Source organism: Corvus hawaiiensis, chromosome 17 (assembly GCF_020740725.1).
Source record: "Corvus hawaiiensis isolate bCorHaw1 chromosome 17, bCorHaw1.pri.cur, whole genome shotgun sequence".
NCBI classification, from domain to species: Eukaryota; Metazoa; Chordata; class Aves; order Passeriformes; family Corvidae; genus Corvus; species Corvus hawaiiensis.
The window spans coordinates 9111069-9131026 of NC_063229.1; the positions used below are offsets into that span (position 1 = coordinate 9111069).

A 19958-nucleotide genomic window follows, 5' to 3' on the forward strand; every position below is an offset into this window, starting at 1 on the left:
GGCTCACGCCCTTAGCGCGCGCTGATTGGCCGGGCCGCCTGGGGACCCGGATAAGCAGACCCCGCGCAACGCAGTTGCGCTCTCCCTGCAAAGCCTGATGGGAAATGTAGTAATTGTGTGCTCGGACAGCGCCACAATGACCGGGCGAGAACCGAACCACAACTCACATAACGCACTACGGGACACACTGGGCCAATCGGGAAAGGCGATACTCTGAGTGTCGTTCTGGATGGCCTATCAGCGGCCGGCGGGCGGGTCCCCAGGGCCAGTGTCAGCTGAGGCGGCCGCGGGGCCGGGCAGGAGCCCACCGGAGCTGGGCCTTGGTGCTGCGGCAGTATCCGTGTCCGCTGCCCGGCTTCCACCCGCTGCTCCTCACCAGATCAGCCCTTCTGACTGCTGGGCCCGAGGAAGGCGGCTTCCACCGCCTGGTAAGCCCAGCCAGGTTTCTCGATGCCGTTAGGAGAAAGTGCTCTTTGCACAGCGGTGTTACCGACCCCAAGTGCTGCATAATCTTCCCCGTGGCCTTGGAGAGGGATGGGTTAGGCCCCGGCTCTCACAGTGGCTTTCACTGCACCAGCACTGCCCGCATAAACCTCCCCTCACAGCCCCATCACGGGCTCCTTGAGCACTGTGGAGACTCAAAACCCCGCACATAAGACCCGGACTGCTGTGAGGGGACGGCGACCGTGTCAGCGGCCGGGCCAGCAGGGCGCGGCGGGAGCGGATCCCGCCGCGGCCGGCAGGGGGCGCCAGAGCTCCGCCCTCCGCCCGGCACCTTCGCGCCGGCGCACCGGTCCAGCCCGCACTGCGCAGGCGCACCGCGCCCCCGCGCCGTCCAACCGACGCTCCTCGCCCAGCCTTGAGGCACCGTGCGCATGCGCACCGCCCCTTTGCCGCCCCCTCCCACCCTACCGCACCCCCCCGGCCGCTCGGCGGGCGATGTGGAAGGAGCCCCGGCACTGCTGAGCGGGCCGAGGCCCGGCGGGGCTCCCGGCGACCCCCGGCGTCACTGCCAGCCGGGCCCGCGCGTCAGAGCCGGGAAGGACGCGGACCCTCCGTCGGCGGCTGAGGTGAGGGGCGGGGTGGGGTAAACCTTGAGTGACGCGCGGCGTAGCCAAACAGCGAGGCCGCTGCCGGGCCCCAGCCCCTCGGCGCTCTCCTGCCCGCTGATTGGCTGACGTGTCGGCCGCGCGGGCGCCGTGCCGGCCCTCGTGCGCGGCCCCGCCCCCCAGGTACGGCGACCGGTGGGGCCGTCCGGGCACCTGGGGGGGCGATCCGGTGACTGGGGGGGGGGGGGCGGTTCGGGGATCTGGGGGAAGCGGTCCGGTGGTAGGGGCGGCCAGTCCGGTGGCCGGAAGGACCGGCTGCCCCCTGCGGCGCTCCCGCCTGCCACTGACCGGCGTGTCACCGTCCCGGTCCCAATGGCAGTGCGCCGCTAACCGTGACTGGAATCGCTCCCGTAAGGACGCAAGGCCGTGCGGCGGCAGCCCCGATGGCGAGCGCTCGCCGGTTTTCAGCGGTTTATCCTCTCCGCCTGCAGGGAGCGAGGGGCTTTGGGGCGGCGGGGGCTGCGATTACCGTCAAACCGGGCGCCCCTGGGGCTGCTGTAATCCTTGGGTAGCCCTGCCCGCCCGCTGCCGTCGCTGCAGCGGTTGGGTAACGCTGGCGGAGGGGGGCGGGGGCGCCGGGCCCTTTAACGGGCGGGGCGAGGCGGGGGCGGTGCTGTCTCGGACCGGGCCGACCCGCAGCTCCAGCAGAACGAGAACCGCCTCCGCCCCGGCCCGCAGCCGGCCTGCCAGGCGCAGCCCGCACCCGGTGAGACCTGGGGTCTGCTCGGAGCCTGGGGGTCCTCGGGGCTCGAGGCTGGTTTCCGGGGAAGGGGGTGTTGTGGTCGGTCCTCCGTGCGGCTTCAGTCTGGTGGCCCTGAGCCTCGGCGTAGAGCTGCGGGGTGATCTCAGTATAACGATAAGCTATCGGTGGTAATGGCGCGGGTGCATCTAAGAGCTGTGGCATTAACCGTTTCGGTGCCTCTCTCCTCCTCTGTGCTAAGGTCAGATGCTTCCATCGGTCGTGAGGAAGAGGAGTGGAGTCGGGACCTGCTAAGTGCTGATCTGCTTGTGCTCCAGACCATGGACTCATTGAGGGTCTCCCAGGTGTGAAAATGTACAGCAGTAACCGGGAGTTAGTGATTGACTTTGTTTCCTACAAGCTCTCACAGAAAGGATACAGCTGGAGTCAGCTGGAGGAGGAAGATGAGAACAAGACTGAGTTTGCAGGGGAGGAGGACGAGATGGACGGCGTCCTCAATGGGAGCCCCTCTTGGCATGCACCCACCAGCCACATAGTGAATGGTGCCACCGTGCACCAGAGCAGCCTCGAAGTCCGTGAGATCCGTCGAGCACCCGATGTGAGGCAGGCGCTGAGAGAGGCGGGGGATGAGTTTGAGCTGAGGTATCGGCGGGCGTTCAGCGACCTCACTTCCCAGCTCCACATCACTCCCAGCACAGCGTATCAGAGCTTTGAGCAGGTAGTGAACGAACTGTTCCGCGATGGAGTGAACTGGGGCCGTATTGTGGCTTTCTTCTCCTTCGGAGGAGCCTTGTGCGTGGAGAGCGTTGTCAAGGAGATGCGGGTATTGGTGAAACGCATTGTGTCTTGGATGACCACGTACTTGACCGACCACTTAGATCCCTGGATCCAGGAGAATGGCGGATGGGTAAGAACACCTCTCTGTGGTGGGGGTGGCTGCCCATGCCCTCCCTTGCTCCAGGCTGGCAGTGGGGCCGGTCAAACCGGAGCACAGCTCCCTGCAATGTTTGTGCTAGAGCTTGTCCTACACCTTGCAGGGAGGATAAAGGGGTGTGCGGTCTTGCCTTCTGCGTTCTTAACACTCTGTCCCAAGAGTGTCAGCCCACCCTGTTGACACAAACAGTTTGTGCTCAGATATGTCTTTCTCCATCCCTGCTTTTTCTCCCTCTCCCTGGATGTTATGTAAAAGACCTGCTTTTCCAAGAGCCTTTGGAATCTAATGTCATCCAAGCTTGTTCTTCAAGCAGAGCCCTGTCTGTGGGGCATGTTCCCGGTGTCATTAACAGCAGGGAGTGGAGCTTCCTCCTCTCCAAGGCAGTGTTGTTGTGGGCTGGCTGGTGGTTTGCAGAGGTAACAGCTACTTCTTCATTCTGGAAACAGCACTTGCCTTGCTTATGGTGAAGTGAATCCCACAGCAGATCCCGGTGGTTGGGTGGGCTTCTGGGGCTGTCTGAGCTGGTGTGGTGGAAGCCAGGGCCGAGGTGGAGGCAACCTCTGTGCTGGGGAGCTGCTCAGCCTGCAGCTGCTTTTCCCTTGGCAGGGAGCAGTGCTCCCAGCTGCCCCAGCAGCAAACCCTGGGAGCTCTCAGTGGTGAGGTATTAACATGAATAAGCATTTCTTCAGGAAGCATTCTTGAAATGCCGGGTCCGGCTGTGCAGTGCAGCCTGGGACTGCCGGCGGGAGGTATATGACCTACAGATGTCTGAGTTTTCATTTGGCTTCTGCATCTTAGTGATTCCCTGCTGGTGTAACCTTTACCGATTCCCACTGGAAAGAGTTCATGCTGTCAGGCATTGACATCTAAGCAGTGGGGAATTGCCTCCTTCCTGGGAGCTGAGGCCTCTCAGCTCCCTTCAGCTCACAGTCCATCGGCAGAGCCCAGCATTTTGGGAAGGGGACAGGAGCCTTTGAGCCCAGCATTGTGCTCTGCACTCTCCTGGCAGAGGAGAGGCTCTCCCCAGCTCCCTGTGCCTGACCAGCAATGCTGGGGACCCCGGAGAAGAAGGGGAGCTGGTGCACCCAGGGAGAGGGAGCTGATTTCAGGAACGGTGCAGGAATTCCAGGAATGTGGCCGCCCTGGGGCACTGCCTGGGTGGGGCTGCTCAGGCAAGGAGAGGAGCTTGGTTTCAATTAATAACCCGGGATCCGCTGGCCATTTCATCTGGCTGCATTGTGACCCATTAGCTCTCTCGTCCTGCAGATAACCCTGGCCAAATGCAGAGTTCCTTTCCCCTCCCTCTGCCTTTGGCTTTTAGAGCCACAGATTAGTCTTGGAATTGAGTGATCAAACTGAGGTTTTCAAGCTAGTGTGGCTGTTGCTGTTAGTGACGGATTGGGCTGTATCCTGGAGACCTAGGCGATAATGCAATCTGATTTTTTGTAAATGAACTCTCTGGGGGATTTAGATTAAATCACTGGTGGAAAATCACTGGTCCCTGCTTGTGGGGAATGAAATACCTCCTCCCTCTGTTCCCCACCCCCAACCATCATGATCCAGACTCTTCAATTTTTTTGTGTCTGTCTCTAAATTAATTGTTTGGAACAAATATTTGTTCAACAGATTGCGGAAGGGTCAGGACTCCTCTCTATCTGACCCGCCCACCAGCTCTTGCTTTGAAAATCGCCGTTTCCCACTCAGGGGACCGCCTTGCTCTCTTGTTCTAACCTTGAACCAGGCTTTTAACTTCCCTGCCCAGGCTGTGCTGCTGCCTGGGCTATGCTGGGAGCTGAATGGGAGCCAGGCAGAGTGGCGAAGGCTGGAGTGTGGGGAATCCACACCACCAACCACCAAAAATCCAGCACTGGGCAGTGTTGCTACTGCCAGCCTGTTGCAAACCCTGAGTGCTCATTTGACATCTTGGCTGTAGCTTTCCTCCACTCTCAGCTTTCATCATGTCCCTTCTTGGAGGCAGCCATGCCACTCCACGCCAAGGGACAGAGGCCATAAGAGCTCCGGAGTGCCTCACGTGTGGGGCATGCATGGGGATGCTTCACTTTCCATCTCTCTCGCGCAATTCCAGCTGCAGGGAGAAAGGTGCTGGCCTGCTGCCAGCTCTCCCTGCAAGAGGAGTGCCACCCTGCCCTGGCTGTGATGGAGCCATCCCTCTCCTGCCGCCGTGTTTGCACATGGAGTCTGGTGCACTGGAGCTGTTAGAGCCTGTCCCATTCAAACAAAGCACTCCCGAGAGGTGCAGCAGGCAGGTCCTGGTGAGAGGGATGCAAGTTCCGGCAGGTCTGCCTGGCAAGGCCCAGGTGGTTTGTGTTTTGGAGCACTGCAGCACTTCTCTTCCTGGAAAGCCCCTCTGAAAGAGGGATGGAGCATGGCCCCATCACAAGTGCTGCATAGCCCAGTTGTGTAGGAAGCTCTGTTTCATTCCCCACCAGTGGAACAAAGGCAGCATCGGAGGGCCATGAGCTGCAGGTGCCTTTGGAGGCTGCTGTGTGCTGGGCTGTAGCAGTTCTCTTGAGAAATCATGTTTTGAGGCAAGGGGAAATGGTAAATCTTGCTCCATAACGTTAACATAGGAGTGTTTTGTCACATTTACTGGCTCTGCCTTGGTTTGCCCTCCTCTCTGCAATCTAGCACTGGGAAAACAAACAAACAAGAACAACCCAAGGGGAACATTTAATAATCAGCCAGAAGAGAATCTTGGCAAACCGTCACATCCAAAAAGGAGGCTTTCCTGGGGCAGTTGCTTTGACCAAGACCAAGTCCCACTAGCTGTGAAGTTCAAATGGTGATGCCAGTGGGAATTGGGAGTCATGGAGGGAGAAATCTGGTGAATGGGAAGGAAGGAGGGGGAAGCGCAGGGTGAACGGGAGAGAGCCTGGCAGGCAGAGATGTACTGACCGTGCTTAATCTGTTTGAGAAAGGAAAGTGAGCAGTAGATCCTGCCTGGCTGTGACCCTCCAGTGCATGACAGCTTTTCCTTCAAGGCTAAATCTACATTCAGAGTGGGATTTAAGGAAGGTTTTCTGGATCGGCTTGGAGTTAGATCTGTGGATGTAGAGTCAAGAGATTTGTGGGGCATATGGTGGGGACCAACATGAAGGGACTGTGTCAGGCTAGGACTGAAAGCAAATGGCATCTTTAGCACCAGTCTGTCACATGTGAATCCCAACAAACTGGGCTAGGCTGGTGGAGAATGAACGATTTCCTGCGATGGCTCAGTGCTTCCTGGGTTCTCAGCTGACCCTGGCCACACAGGACTTGGTGTGCTGGGACATGTGTTGTGTCACCCTGCAGTGGACTGGAAGCTTATGATTCTCTTTGGGGAAAACCCTTTGAAGATGTCAATATAGCAAGCTCATTTTTATCTTTCTGATTTTTTTTCTGAATGGTAGGAAATGACTCAGCCTGTGTCATATGACAGCACACAGCTGGGATTTCGTCCTGTGCTCTGGCTCCAGGCTCCTCAATGCTTTCAGATTGGGAGCTAGACTTTGATTCTCAGCTCTTTGGAAATGCATTTTGGCCTTGCGCCTTGTGTCCCAGGTATCCTGCACAAGCTGTCCCTGCCACTACCACATTTCCTGGGAGTGTTGTTTGCCAGAGTTCTGCCCTTCTGAGTGTTGCAGGTTGGGTTTTGGGGTTGCCCCGGCACTTCTGATCCTGTTTGAGATCACAGCCATCTGTTCCACGTGGTGGCCAGTGTGCAGAAGAACTGACTCAGTGGAAGAGTCTGAGCATAGCCAAGGCCACGCTTTGCACTCTTGAAGATGAGTCCTATGGCTTCATCTATGAGGCTCCATCTCATCCTATGGCTGAGAGAGTTGGGGTTGTTCAGTCTGGAGACTGCCAGTGCCTAAAGAGGCTCCAGCAGAGCTGGAAGGGGACTTTGGACAAGGGCATGGAGTGACAGAACAAGGGGGAAGTCCTCCCCACTGACAGAGGGCAGAGTTAGAGTGGATATTAGGAAGATTCTTTGCCCTATGAGGTTTGTGAGATACTGGCACAGGTTGCCCAGAGAAGCTATGGCTGCCCCATCCCTGGAAGTGCTCATGGTCAGGTTGGATGGGGCTTTGAGCAACCTGGTCTGTGGAGCTCAGCTGGACTATTGCTTTGCACTTTGTCCTCTGTAATTATTTTACAGCCTTGATCCCTTGCAGTTGAGACGATGGCCCCACTATCATCAACTGCTTGGGGTGAAAAAATTACTGTCCTCTGGCCAGTGGGGTCCCCAGTGTCCCTTCACAGTCCTGAGTGTTCCTCCCTGGCTGTGGGAGCTGGCAGCAGTGTCCTGGCTCAGGCTGTCGTACCTGGAGCAACTAGCCCAGGTAGCTGTATCCTCGCTGATGGCCGGAGATCTGGGCTCGGTGTGCAGATCCCTGGCAGCTCCTCATCCAGCCTTCGACCTGGGAGGCTTTTCTGCAGTGCTCTCCAGGAAATGCCATTGGAATGACTTCCACTGCAGCTTCCTGCCCGGCCCGCAGCAGCATTCCTGCCGCTAGACCAAGAGCGATGCAGAGGCTGATTTCAGAGCTTTGCTCTTTACCCCCTTTACTCGTTCTCCTTCTTTGGGGCCCTGCCTGTTTTCCTTGCTGCCTCTCGGTGTGTGGTGCAGTTTGATTACGTTCCTTAGATCTGTGATTACAGCAGGCGCCTGGAAAGCCAAGCTCCTGCCCGTGGCTGGCTGTGGCTCAGAGCAGCCCACTTAACCCCGGGGTCTTTGAGCGAAAGGGATAGCGTTTCCTTCGCTCCCAGGGGAGCCACTGGCAACTCTGATTCGTAAAGCACTCTGAGGCTCTTTAATCCGAAGAGCTGAGTGTCATTTAAAAAAAGACCTGTGAAATAATTAACAAACTGTTTCTTGCTGCTCTGTGTTCACAGCTGCTCTCAGTAATGTCATTCCGCCTGCTCATCCTGCTCCTCTCTAACACTGGAGCCGGGTCCCTGGAGCGCTGCCCAAGGTCTCTCCCTGTTTCAGCAGCAGTGGGGTGTCCCAGCGCAACAGAAGGGGTGGGTGGGAGCTCTCTTTTCCCCAGTGGAAGCTGCAGCTTTCTGTACGTGTCTGGGCTGCTGTGCCTGATTTCTGTGGAGCTCCGGTATGGTTTGTGTACGTGGTTTACCCCCGGGAGCAGTGACACGCCTGCGGCACACACCGGGTGCAGCTGAATGGTGGTGTGGTGCTCTAAGATCTTTGCTGAAGCTGAGAAGGTTTGGTTTCCTTTGGTTTTTACCAAGCAGCTGATGGCTGTAAGCACAGTCCCATCTTGATGTTACAAGGAGTATTTCTCTAGCAGCTCTTTCCCCACTAGCTGTAAAGCCGGAGTATTCCCAGGAGGAGCTGGGGGAAGGGAAGGGATGGATATCAGTTGTAGAAGTGTTGCAGACCTGGTGAACCGAGAGGCGAGGGATTAATGGTGGCTTCTGCCGTGGGAGCAGAAGGGGGCTGGGGGCAGCTGCTCTGTTTCCTCTCGGGACCCCAAGAGCAGCTGGGATGTTGACCTACCTGCTGATTCAGAGCGTAGGTATTCACTGCGGGTGGCTCTGCCTTGCAGTGGCAGGGGAGCAGCCACTCTCCTCCACCCTCCGCTCTCCTCCTCCACCCTCCCACAAGGGAGGGATGTTGCCCTTAAACACTATTGTTCTGAGCCACTAAAGATTAACGAACAGAGTGGAGGCATGAAAGGGAAGCGGAGTCCCTCAGTGCCAGGGCACTCCTTGCTTTACTGCCCTGACCTTGGACAGGGAAACTTCCTCCTCCCTGCTCCTCACCTGGAAGGATGTGCAGAGGGGTTCTTGGTGCAAGATCTCTCTGAAGTCCTGCTCCTAATCATCCTTGAGATGCCAAGAGCTCAAGTTAGGGAACATGCATTCCAGAGGGGTGGGAGAGCTTCCCCCACAGTGCACCCATGGAGGGGGGCAGTGGGGCAGGCTCAGGGCACGGGCTGGCACCCGTCATGGTCAGGTGGGGAGAAGGGTTACTCTGCCACAGCAGAACAGCCCAGCGGAACGAGGGTGCTGAGGGCTGCCGGGAGGCAGAGCCGTTAGCAGATGGCTCCAGCTGGGCTTACCGGGGAGCAGGTGTGGGTTTCGGGAGCAGCCTTTTAAGAGAGATGTCAGTTTTGAACCCGGGAGGCTCAAGGGGCTGAGCCGTGGCTGCCACGACTCGCATGCTGGGGAGCTGTGACCTAGTTGTGCTGTAGAAATGCTCGGTTTATTTTTTATTTTTAGTTATTTTGCTTATTTTATCCTCATGTTTAATTTAGTTAGCAAAAAAAGAATTGGAGGGCTGAGCAGTGCTGGGAAGGACTGCCTGCAGGCGGGAACGCCCGCTGCAGCTCTGTGCAGCCAGCATCTCTCCAGCCGCCCGTGTCTTCTCTCGGACACGTGCTCACGTGTACCAGCCCAGTGCTGTCTCTCAGGATCTCTTTAATGGGAAACCCAGTGCACTCAGCGCTGCTGCCTGCCTCCGGGGTAGCGAGGGAGGGAGGGAGGAGCGGGATTCAGAGCGTTAACCAGAGAGGCTCCCGTGGCTACAGGGACTGTTTGAATGTTGTGCTGTAACTGGTCTGCCTTTCCTCTGCTGCTGGGAGCAGGAAGCTGGGGGAGCTTGGTGTTTCAGGGGGCTTTGGGCTGGTTACTTTTTCGACCGCTGCTTGCCTCTGCACTGGCACAGTGTGCCCAGGGAAGGGTAATGGGCTGTATCTGCAAAGAGGGAAGTTTCAGGGGGTTGTGCGATTCCCTTGGGGAGAGCTGTTTGAATTTATTGCATTATCCTCCTTCCTGCTCAAGCTTGTGTTTCAGCTGTGTCTGCAGACGTAGCTGCTGATTTAAGTAGATCCAATTAGTAGCTAGCTCCTGGCAGTAGTATCCTGCTTGGGGAGATGAGCCCTGGAGATGAGGAGCCTCCGGTGGGAGTAGGGCTAGGCTCAGCCTTTCAGCCCCCGTTCCTGATCTAGGGTGGACCCAGAGCTCCCCGGCTCACAGCCCTGCACCTGAGCTCAGAGGGAAACTGAGGCAGGTGTCCTGCTCTGTGCTCTGCCTGGCCAAGAACAAAGAGCAGGCAGGTTCTCCCTGCCTGTACCGCTGCCAGACAGGTGCTCTTAAGACTGAAATCAAGTACTCCAAAACCTGACAAGCTGGCACCAGGCAGGGCTTGGAGCAGGAGCTGGAGCTGGAGTGTGCAAGGAACCTGTGGGCAAGAGCTGTGCAGTGACCTGGCTCTTGGGGTAGGATTTGAAAGGGAGCTGCTGGAACTGTCTGCTTCCTGAAGGAGCATGGAAGGGTTTTCTTCTCTGCTGGAGGATGAAGGGCTCTTTGGGAAGCTCAGAGAAGAGGTCTAGGCTGGCTGGCATGGAGCTGGTTTGGTTTGCATGCAGCTAGTACCATGATCAGGTGGAGCAGGACAGCTGTCTGCATTGCTTCTCTGAACGATACCAGTCCAATTTGCCCATCTCTCTGGTTTGTGCCACCATTGAGGCTGAACACTACCAGTGTTGTGCAGGGAGCATGTCTGGTGGCAGTACGTGGCATTACTGCCTGTGTGTGTGACTCGTGGTGAGCTGGCTCAGGGTTTGGGCTGGGATGTGGGTGCTGGGCGTGTATGTGGCCCTGGGTAGTGCCTGGGTGACATATGACTTACATATGGAGAAAATGAGGTGTTGCTACCTGTAAATCAGCCATCATGGAGCGTTGCAAGTGCCTCCATCCTGTACTTGTATGGCTCACCAGTGTATTAAACTTGCTGGAGAGCTAATGTCTTTTAATAGAGCAACTGACCTCATTTAGAAGCTTCCACTGCACCAGCCAGTGATTATTTCATGCAACAACATGCATGGAGGAGCCCAGGGCAGAGCACAAAGTCTCCTTCTCATGCTGCATCGCTCTCTCTTGTGTTTGCTGCATCAGCTGCCTACTGTGCTTCCTGCCCTCAAGTCAGCAAGGATTTTGCTAAAAGGGACTTTGTGGCTTGAATCATTTGAAATTTCATGGAACTAACAGGAAGTGAAAACAGAATGAGCACATCTTCCTCCTCTTCCTGCACCTCCACCCTTTCCCCTTTTTCATTCAAGTGGCATGTAAGAATTACAGCAGCCTCGTGAGGTGCCGGGGCTGAAGTGGGAAGTGGTAAAGCTTGGCCGTCGCTCCTCCAGGATGCTGGTGGACAAGTGGCTGAGGCAGGAGAACCAGCAGTTCTTCTCCAGGATCTGTCTCCTCTGAGGACCATCCCTGCACCCAGCCTGGCTCCCTTGAGTCCTGGTAACGCCAACATTCCCTGTGGGGTGTGTTTGGTGAGGCTTGGGGTGCGGGTGAGGACCGGGAAGAGCTGTCAGCATCGCCCACTCACCCCCTGGCAGGAGGGAACGTGGCTCAGCAGCCGGGCACACGTGAGCATGGCACATCTCCCCGGCACAGGTTTCCCCACGGTTACACAAGGGCACGATTGCACAGGAGCTCTGACGTCCAGGAAGAGCAATGACAAGGTGAAAATTGAGCTCTGTTCTCTGGGTGCGGGTGGCCCTGCTGAGGTGCTCTGTCCGGCACAGCGAGCTGGCCACGGCCCTCTGCTCCCCAGCCCCACAGGCGGCAGATAACCAGGACATGAAAGCAGGAGCCTTCCCTGCCCCCCGAGCGTGCCCCTCGCACAAAGGCTGCTCTGCTGCGGGGCTCAGACACCATCTGTCCGGTGGGGAGAAGCATCAGAGAGACCGTCTTTCCTCGGACTATTCCACTTAATGCCCTTTGGAAAACAATCCCATTCCCAGCAGGTGCTAATCTCTTGAGTGGATCCGGCTCAGCCAATGTGTTCTTCGCTGTGCCTTTGTACCAGAGTCATGTCTCCTGCCAGCCTCTCCTGCCCTGCTGAGCGGGCCTGGTGCCGGCCGGAGCTGCGGCACCTTCGGGAGCCCTCACCCCAGTTAGCTCTGGGAGGAACACTGATGAAAGATGGATGCAAGTGGATTAGTCATTCACATCGTCTCTGGCTTTAATACACATGAATGTTTCAGCAGATTTCTGGAACGGAGAGCGCAATTCCCTGCTCTCCATCTCGTGCTGTGCACAGCAGTCTCCCGGGGCAGGGACGGGGGTTACAGCTGTCACCATAGCCTCTTTCATGTATTTGGAAAACGCTGAAATTGTGCTGAATGGTGTGGGGTTATTGCAGGTTCCCTGGAGCCGGTGATGAAACCAGTTTGACAGGAGGCTGCCTCGGCAAGGATTAGGGCTGGAATGTGCTAGTGAGGGTTTGTTTCTGGTTAGAAAAGAGCTAGCTCTGGCCTGGGCTAGGCTGGAGCCCCACAGCAAAGCTCGAGTGAGAAGAGGAAGAAGAGGGGACGTTCTTGTTTAATTGACCCTTTTGAATTTTTGGCTGCCTCCTTCCAAGACGCAGGTTTCAATGAATGCCCCGGGACTTGGGCAGGGACAGCACCCCAGGGCCCACGACACCGCAGCACCAGCTCCAAGGGCAGGAAAGGCAGGAGAGGCAGTGGGTGGGTGGCATTCCCTGCCATTGTCATGGAGATCAGCAGCTGCTTCCCTGGAGGTCACCATTTGCATAACAGTTAGAGCTGAGTCTCTGGAGTATTTGCACCTGCAGCTGCTGTCCCCAGAGCCCCTTCCTCTCTCTGTGTCCCAGAACCCCTTCCCCACCCCATTCTGAGCCTGCTTGGGATTGCTGGTAGGGACCAGTGGGGTGAAGCTGCAGATCTTCTCTGCCCATGGAAGGGGGAATTGGAACTAGATGATCTTTAAGGTCCCCTCTAACCATTGTAGGATCTGTGTTTCTATGGGGAAGGTCAGACCTACCTTGGATGGCAGGTTCCCTTGCCATGCTCCTGAGTCAGGTGCTCACCTTGACCTCCACTGCCCAGCACTGCAGGCAGTCCTGTGACCTGTGCAGTCACGCTCTGTCCCTGCTGCCCTCCTTTCAGAGCTGGGAGTGGTGGGGGCCACACATGGATACAGCATCAGGGGGAGCAGGACAGAGGGAGAACATCCAGGATGTCTCTTCCATTCATATCACAAAGGGACCCACAGAGCTGTGTTTACAGGATGCCAGTGGCAGCCTTTGGGAATACTTATGTTTTCTTTTATTCTTAAAGCTCTCAGCTGCCTTTTCCCCCCATGTGCTTCACCTCCAGGTTCACATATGCCAGCCCCATGTGGTGAGCTGGCAGCCCAAAGGGGCTCTGGGAGCAGGTTGCTGTCGATGCAGGGCTTTGTTGTGGTCTGTGCTGAGCTGCTGCCTTTCTTTTTCCCCTCCTTGTCTTGCTGCTCAGCACAAAACTGTTCCCAGCATCTCATTAACAAATGTCTGGTCATCCAGATGACTCTGCTCCCGGCCGGCGGTTGCTGTTAGACCTCTGAGCAGGAACACAGCTGTACTTACGGTGAAGGTAAAACAGAAACAGCCTTGTTTTCAAGGGAAACATTGCCTCGTGATGAGAATGCCTGGGTTGGAAGTCAGATGCTGTGGCTCATGCTGCTGGCTCGCACACAGCTCTAGGAAAGGCACTTAACCTCCCCGTACCACTGTTGATCCATCTGGGAGCAATGCTGACTTATCCCATGGGAGGTTTTGGGGAACCAGCTAATTTTTGATAAAACACATGAGGATCCTTGGGTTGGAAAGGCTGTTGTGTATGCTGAGGTGGGTGCTGGGGGTGTCTGTCTCACTGGGCTCTCTGGGTATCGGAGCCGTGGGGAAGCTCCGAAGCTCCTTCTGGCGTCCCAGTCTCTGTGTTGAAGTTTGACCAAGTGCCACCAGTTCACCTGAATACTCCCAGTAGAGCCTGGCTTTTCTTTGCTGGTTTTCAAAGCTTTGTCCTGGTATCTCGGTGACCTCCATACCCTTTACCCCCTTGTGCAGGGCAAGCTTTGAGCCCCAAACTGCCAGAGCCCTCCCCTCTCCACTCTCCTGCCTCACCAGAGGCCAGATGGAAGTTTATTGCCCACATCTGCTTCCTTCACCTGCCCCCATGGCTCAGTGTCACCGAATCCTCTTTCCCCAAGTGCTGGGGCTTATCTTGAAAGAGGAACCTGCTCTGCTGACCCTGAATGGGATCCAGCAACTGTTCTCCTTCCCGTGCAGGCAGCACTGGTGAATGAAACGAACCAAACAAATGAGAGCCTCAAATTTTAGGTGTTCACTTTCCCATGCCAGGATATGAGTAGCATCTCAGCCAGGTGTCGTGCTTCTTTAGTCTGCTCTCCCACCTGGGACAAAACACTTTAGGTCAGACCCGTTCCTCTTGCCTTTTTGCCATGGGTTTGTGTGTGGGCACTGGGCAGTGTTTGAATGGTTGCTGCATCCCCCACCAGTGCTGGGTTGCAGTTGGAGGCTCTGTGAGTGTCCAGAGAACTTTTGGCACTGCAGAGCCTCCCTACCCCAGCTCTGCGGGGTGGTGGAGCCTGACTCTCCAGGTCCTTCTGCCTCCTACAAGTAGCATGTGCAGCAGGAGGGAAGAACCCCCCTGCCCCATCTCCTCCAGCAAGTGGTCATTTAGGCTCCAGCAAGAAAATGTGGATTCCTTCCCCAGCTCTGGGGAGGAGAAGCAAAGGCAGGGGATTGCTTCTTGCATAGGAATAAGATCTCTGCTTCCTCATGTCCTGCTCCAGAGCATCCTCCTCTCGGACGTGTCAGTCACCCGGCGTGGGGAAGGGGATGTGACGAGTGTTCTGATGGAACAGCCTGTCCTCTCTGGTGGAAGAGACCCACGGGTTGAGGGTTGAGACACTGACGTGCTGTTGCTACCACAGTCCTTGTGATCAACTCAGGAATTCCAAATATTTCCTCTCAGATAAAGGTGACTGGGGGAGGCCAGAAATATCTGGACGTGTCTGGGCAAGCCTGATATCCAAACACCAGGCCAGAGAGGTCAGGATCAGTCCTGGAAGTGCTGGGCTTCAGGTGCAGAGCAGCCGAGGCCTGGGATGGTGTGGGAACAGAGCAAGCTGCCTTTCCCTAACCTTCAACCCACCCCCAGCATGGGCAGGGAGGACGCTCCTGCCTGTTTTCCCACTCCCTCTGGTCTGGGATCTGGTTCCCAGGAGACACATCTGGGATTGAAGTTGTGCAGGGGCTGAGCTATCACAGCTCTTAGGGTGATTTTCCTGGAGAAGGGCAAGGCGCTCTCCTCGAATCCCCTACAGCCCCCAGCTGTGGCTCCAGCAGCTGCTGCTCCCTTCCAAAGGAAAGGAGAAGGACTGATGTCCCCTCCCTGCCTGTGCTGGGCTCTGGCTGTGCTCCTCTCCGCCTGTAGCACCCGATAGCTCTGCGTTCACCGTGCACCATTTATCTCCTTCAGCAAACACTTCCTTTTCTTGGAAGCAAGGGCTTCCTGGAACTGCCTTTCCCCAAGCTCGTCAGCACATGCCATGGAAAAAGCAGCGTGGAGAACCGGCTGCCAGCCCTCCTTGGCTCCCTGCCCTGCCTGCGGGGCCCTCTCCTGGTGCCTGCCCCATGGAGAGGCAGGGTATGTGTGTAGCCCTGTCCACCACTGCAGCCTTCCTGGGCACAGTGGGGACGTCCCTGCCCTGATTCAGGAGGAGCCTGTGGAGATGTGTGGGACTCTCAGTGGGGCAGGTCCTACTGAATCCCTGAGGAAAGCAGATTTTCTGGGGAATACATCACGAGGGTGCAGCCGCCTTCCTTCAGGTGAGCGCTCTGCAGCATCAGGTGCTGTGAACGAGTGGCTGGGACACGTTGTCCAAGGGAAGGACCATCCCTGGAGCAAGGGCCCTGGCACTGAGAGATCAAAACATACGCAGAGTTGGAAGGGACACACAAGGTTAATCAAATCCAACTCATGGCCCTGCACAGGACAGCCCAGCAATTCCACCATATGCCTGAGAGCGTGGTCCAAACACTCCCTGAACTCTGGTTCAGGCTTGGTGCCATGACCACTGCCCTGGGGAGCTGGTTCCAATGCCCAACCAGCCTCTGGGTGAAGAACCTTCTTCTAACATCCAACCTAAGTCTTCCCATACACAGATGTTGTAGGGGTGGTGTTTTTTGGACAAGGCTGTGCCTTCTGCCCCAGTTCCCTCTGCCCTCCATCCCTGCCAGCCTGCTATCAGTTTGCTGCCACTGCCATGCCCTGTCACAGCTCCATTCTCATCACCAGCTATCACAGAGGGATTTCCTGTACCCGTAGAATTTAAAATATCCCCTTCTTGGGTTTGGGCTCTCCTCCTGTCCCTCTCCTGCAGCACATCACTGGCTGTTCTTGCGTGAGTAGGCTAGCAGCAGGCAGCAGCCTTCACTTTCCTCCCTGGACATGTGAGCTCCTTCCTGCCCATTCCTGCAGGACCAGGACACAGTACAACACCTCCACAGATCCCGTGCCAGCTGGCAAGCATGATGGGAAGCGAGCTGCCTTCTGCCACTCTGTGTAGGTAGTGGGAGCCACGGGGATGACTGTCATATCCCTGAAGAGGACTCTAAGTGAGGAAGAAGTAGTGACGTGCCCCAGGGTGAGTTAGCAAAGTCCCTGTGTCCCAACACTCTGCCCTTGAGTCTGTGAGTACCTCCTCCTCATGGTCACGGGGTGTGGAAGGCAGCTGGGGAGGTGGCTGGTGGGAGATGGAGAAGAGCTTTGGTGGCAGAGGTGGGTGCTGAGGTGCACAGTTCATCAAGGACCAGATCCCCTGTGGTGGGGAGGCCTGTGGCCATGGAGAGGGACACAGCCCAGCTCCCTGGGAGTAAGCATGCAGGTCTGCTGCACACCCTGCTGTGAAAAGCTGTTTGTGAGCGTGGTCACAGGTGTGTGGCAAGGTGAGGAGATGCCCCACAAGCTGTGACCATGCTGGAGCTGTTTGGTGGGAGCTGGGAGACTTGGCACCATGTTCCATGAATGAGAGGCACCTGGATGCCAGCCATGACCTGGGCACCAAAGCGCCGTAGTCGTGCGGCTGCAGGCTGTGGGCAGGTGTGGGAGGCAGCGTGCAGGCAGAGCAGGCAGGCAGGGATGCTCCCCCTTCCTGCGCAAAGGCTGCAGTGAGGCATGACACGAGCACAGCGTCAGCCGGGCTTATCTCTGCTTTCCCAGAGCAGTCGGGTTACTGGAACTGCATTCACTTATCAGGGAACAGGGGATCTTACTTGGAAGATGGGCTCAAGGTGCGACAGCATCAAGGCCCTGCTGACGCTGAGCTGCTGGTGATCCCTGAGCCTGGAGCTCGCAGCTTCCTCTCTGTCCAGCCCTGCAGCTCCTGCTCAGCCCTGATAAACCTGAGAGATCCTGGGCCATGTGTTTCCCTGCTGCCTGCCCAGGGAGCCCTCCTGCCCTGCTGTGTGCGGCTTAGGGACCCCAACAGCTCTCCTTACAATGGGCTGAGGTCTTCCCAGCTCCTGCTGCTGCTGGAGATGAAGGGCTGGAAGCAGCCGGCTCGGACGAGCTGAGCCGGAGTGACTGCATTCCTGGCCAAGCCTCGTGCTTGGCCTGCTCTCCTGAATCCCTGGGAAGGCTTGAGCTTGACAACCCAGTGTCTGCCTTCACCACAGGGATTCGTGAAATCCAGCTCGTGTTGTGAAGTAGCCTGTGAGGGCCAGGACGTGGGAGTGGGACATGGGAGGCTCCGCTGTGGACACAAAATCACTGGGGGGATGCACGGTGTGGGCTCCCGCAGCCGTGGGCACCAGCCCTGCTGCTGCTTCCACAGGCCTCGGCCAGGGAATGCAGCCCAGTGGGTTCCCACTGCAATGATTTCTATCACACTTGGATGCTAATTTTAGAGAGCCAAGAGCACGTGATGCATCCCCTGCCCTGCCCTCATGGTGTTCTCCTCACAAATCCTTTCTGGCATCCTCTTCTCTCATGACTGTGCTTCCCCACTTGCCCTCTGTGCATGATTCAGAGCGAGGAAGCACAAGGCATCCGTCACCTGCCCGGTCCCCACCACCGCTTTCCTGCCAGCCCTTTCCCTCCATGCTCCGCTCCCACCCCTCTGCTCACCACTCTCCTCTTTCCACAGGAGCACTTTGTGGTCCTCTATGGCAACGATGCTGCTGCCGAGGTGAGAAAAGGCCAGGAGACCTTCAACAAATGGCTCCTGACCGGGGCGACGGTGGCCGGAGTGCTTCTGCTGGGATCCCTGCTGAGCCGCAAGTGAGCCGCCGTCGAGCCCCCCGCAGCCAGGACGGCTGCGCCTTCACCGCCACATCCACTACACTCCGCTCCCGAGCACCATCACCGGCGCAGGGGGGCAGCCCCTCCATCCCGGCCGAGCACCCTGCTCCATGGAGTTTTCTCCCTCGTGCCGCCAGCTCCTTTTATTGTAGCCCGTCTTATTTACTGTTCCGTTGTGTTTTAAAGGCGCTGAGGCCAATGCAGCACTTCAGCCACCAGCTCCCAGCGCTGGGGAGATCCAGGCAGCTGGGGAGGGCACAGGCTAGAAGGTGTTCCAGCCCTGCAGGGTTCTCCAAATGATTTGGAAGAGAATAAACAGACTTATTTTTGCATGTGTGAGTGCGTGCGTGTGTGTAGATGTGTCACTAATATAAAGTTCCCCAGCCAGAGCAAGGGCCAGGCTCCGTGCCCCCGTCTCTGGCATGCTCAGGCACCAGGAAGAGGCAGGCTGCCCGATGGGATGGAGCTTCCCTGCAGCATCACTATCCTGTCCTTGCTTTCTCCAGTCAGAGTTCGTCCCTGCAGCAGGGGGAGCAGGAGGAAGAGGCAGAGGCCAGGGATGAGGAGCTCTGCCCTTGGTCAGCCTCACATGAATTCCCTTCTCCACAGATAATGAGCTGGTGGGAGCTGCGGCCCATCCCAGATGAGGATGGTGTGCCAGGCCCAGGGCTGTGCGTGGTTTGAAGGGTTCTTTGTCCTCTTCCTCCTCCTCTCTCCAAATGTAGATGGCTGTGGGACAGTGCTCCTCCCTTCCCAGCCTGCTTCTCTGGGTGGCAAAGGAAGGAGGCAGGAGAGGGGGAGAGTGCTTGTCCCTGGCACAAGAGGCTTTGCAGAGAGCTGGGGCTGTGGTGTCCAGGAGTCCAGAGCTGGGGATTGGAAGGGTCAGAGGAAGCACCTTCACAGGGATGGCAAAGCCCAGGGAGCAGCCGATTCATGGGATGAGCTGGGCACCAAGCCCAGGGGAGATGGGAGTGAGGGCTGGCAGTGGCTGAGAGCCATCTCCACCTCTGGAGAGCCTCTTTGGGGGCAGCAGGAGCTGTTAGCCTCTCTGGTGCTGTCCCACATGTTTCCAGTCCCATAGCGCAGGCAGTCCCCATGCGTGGCTGTGACGGGTGCATGCAGTGACTGAGGTGTCTGGCTTCCCTCCCCCCTCATCCCCACGCTGCTCCCGCTGCTGCCGGAGCAGGGAACCTCCGGCCTTTGAGCTGAAATTAGCTTCCAGAATAAACGCCCTCATCCTTCGGAGCCCACCGCGGGCAGACACAGCTGTCCACAGCTTGTCCATGTACATACTGCCCGTGCTCTGCTGTACATATATGAGTAGTTTTTAATTCATTTGTGAATACTATTAATGCTATTTTTGTTATCTTGTCTGTCCGTATTTATGTGTGGGGCCGTGCTCCCTGCAGGGGCCAAGCTGGGATGGAGGTGGGGGGAGAACCGGAGGTTCCGGAGGGGTTCACTTGGCCACTGAGCACGGACTCGCGCTCCCCATGTCGGACCCACTCAGATCCCGCACGGGGAGCACGAGGATTAGCATTAGCCCATTGAACGCTTCGGTTTGCAGGTGGAGGTGAATCCACAAATAAATTTGTCATTCGAGCTGCTGGTGGTGCTGTGGTCTTTGCAATTGTCGGGAATTTGAGCAACTGTGGGCTCTAAGGAGTTGGCTTCAGTGGGATGGATGGATGGATGGATGGATGGATGGGAATGACGTCCTCTCCTTGCCCAAGGAAGGGTTGGGGTGCTCCAAGGGCAGTTTGCTGTGGTCCTGAGGGATGGTGGTAGGGTGGGGTGGCACTAAGGGGTGATGGGGACGGGAGAGTCCAGGGCAGGCTCTTAGCTGGGCTGGGGGTGCTGGTTTTGGGGACATGGGCTCAACACCCATAGTCACGTTGGGAGGAGGAGGGCAGGGGACTCACAGCCTCACTGGGACCCACAGCCCCCCGCATTCCCGGGACTACCCCTCAAAAGAGCACCTTCTCTTTGTGCAGGGTGCACAACGGTTTGGACCACACAAACACTCGAGCTTTTTTGGGATGCCACAAGCATGGGGAACACCGAGACACCCC

General features: G+C 57.1%; 1 protein-coding gene across 5 annotated transcripts; it reads left to right on the plus strand.

Moving 5' to 3' along the window:
• The first annotated feature begins 889 nt into the window (after nt 1-889).
• Nucleotides 890-19488, plus strand: BCL2L1 (BCL2 like 1). 5 transcript variants are annotated; one of them, XM_048321639.1, is made up of 3 exons: nt 890-1070; nt 2051-2716; nt 17732-19488. In XM_048321639.1, the coding sequence occupies exons 2-3, from the start codon at nt 2162-2164 to the stop codon at nt 17867-17869; spliced, it is 693 nt and encodes a 230-aa protein (XP_048177596.1). In that variant the 5' UTR covers nt 890-1070; nt 2051-2161; the 3' UTR covers nt 17870-19488. The 5 variants fall into 5 exon arrangements, with proteins under 5 accessions (XP_048177596.1, XP_048177599.1, XP_048177598.1 ...); XM_048321642.1 differs by having other exon boundaries at nt 2056-2716; XM_048321641.1 differs by lacking the exon at nt 890-1070 and adding an exon at nt 1330-1459.
• The last annotated feature ends 470 nt before the right edge of the window (nt 19489-19958 follow it).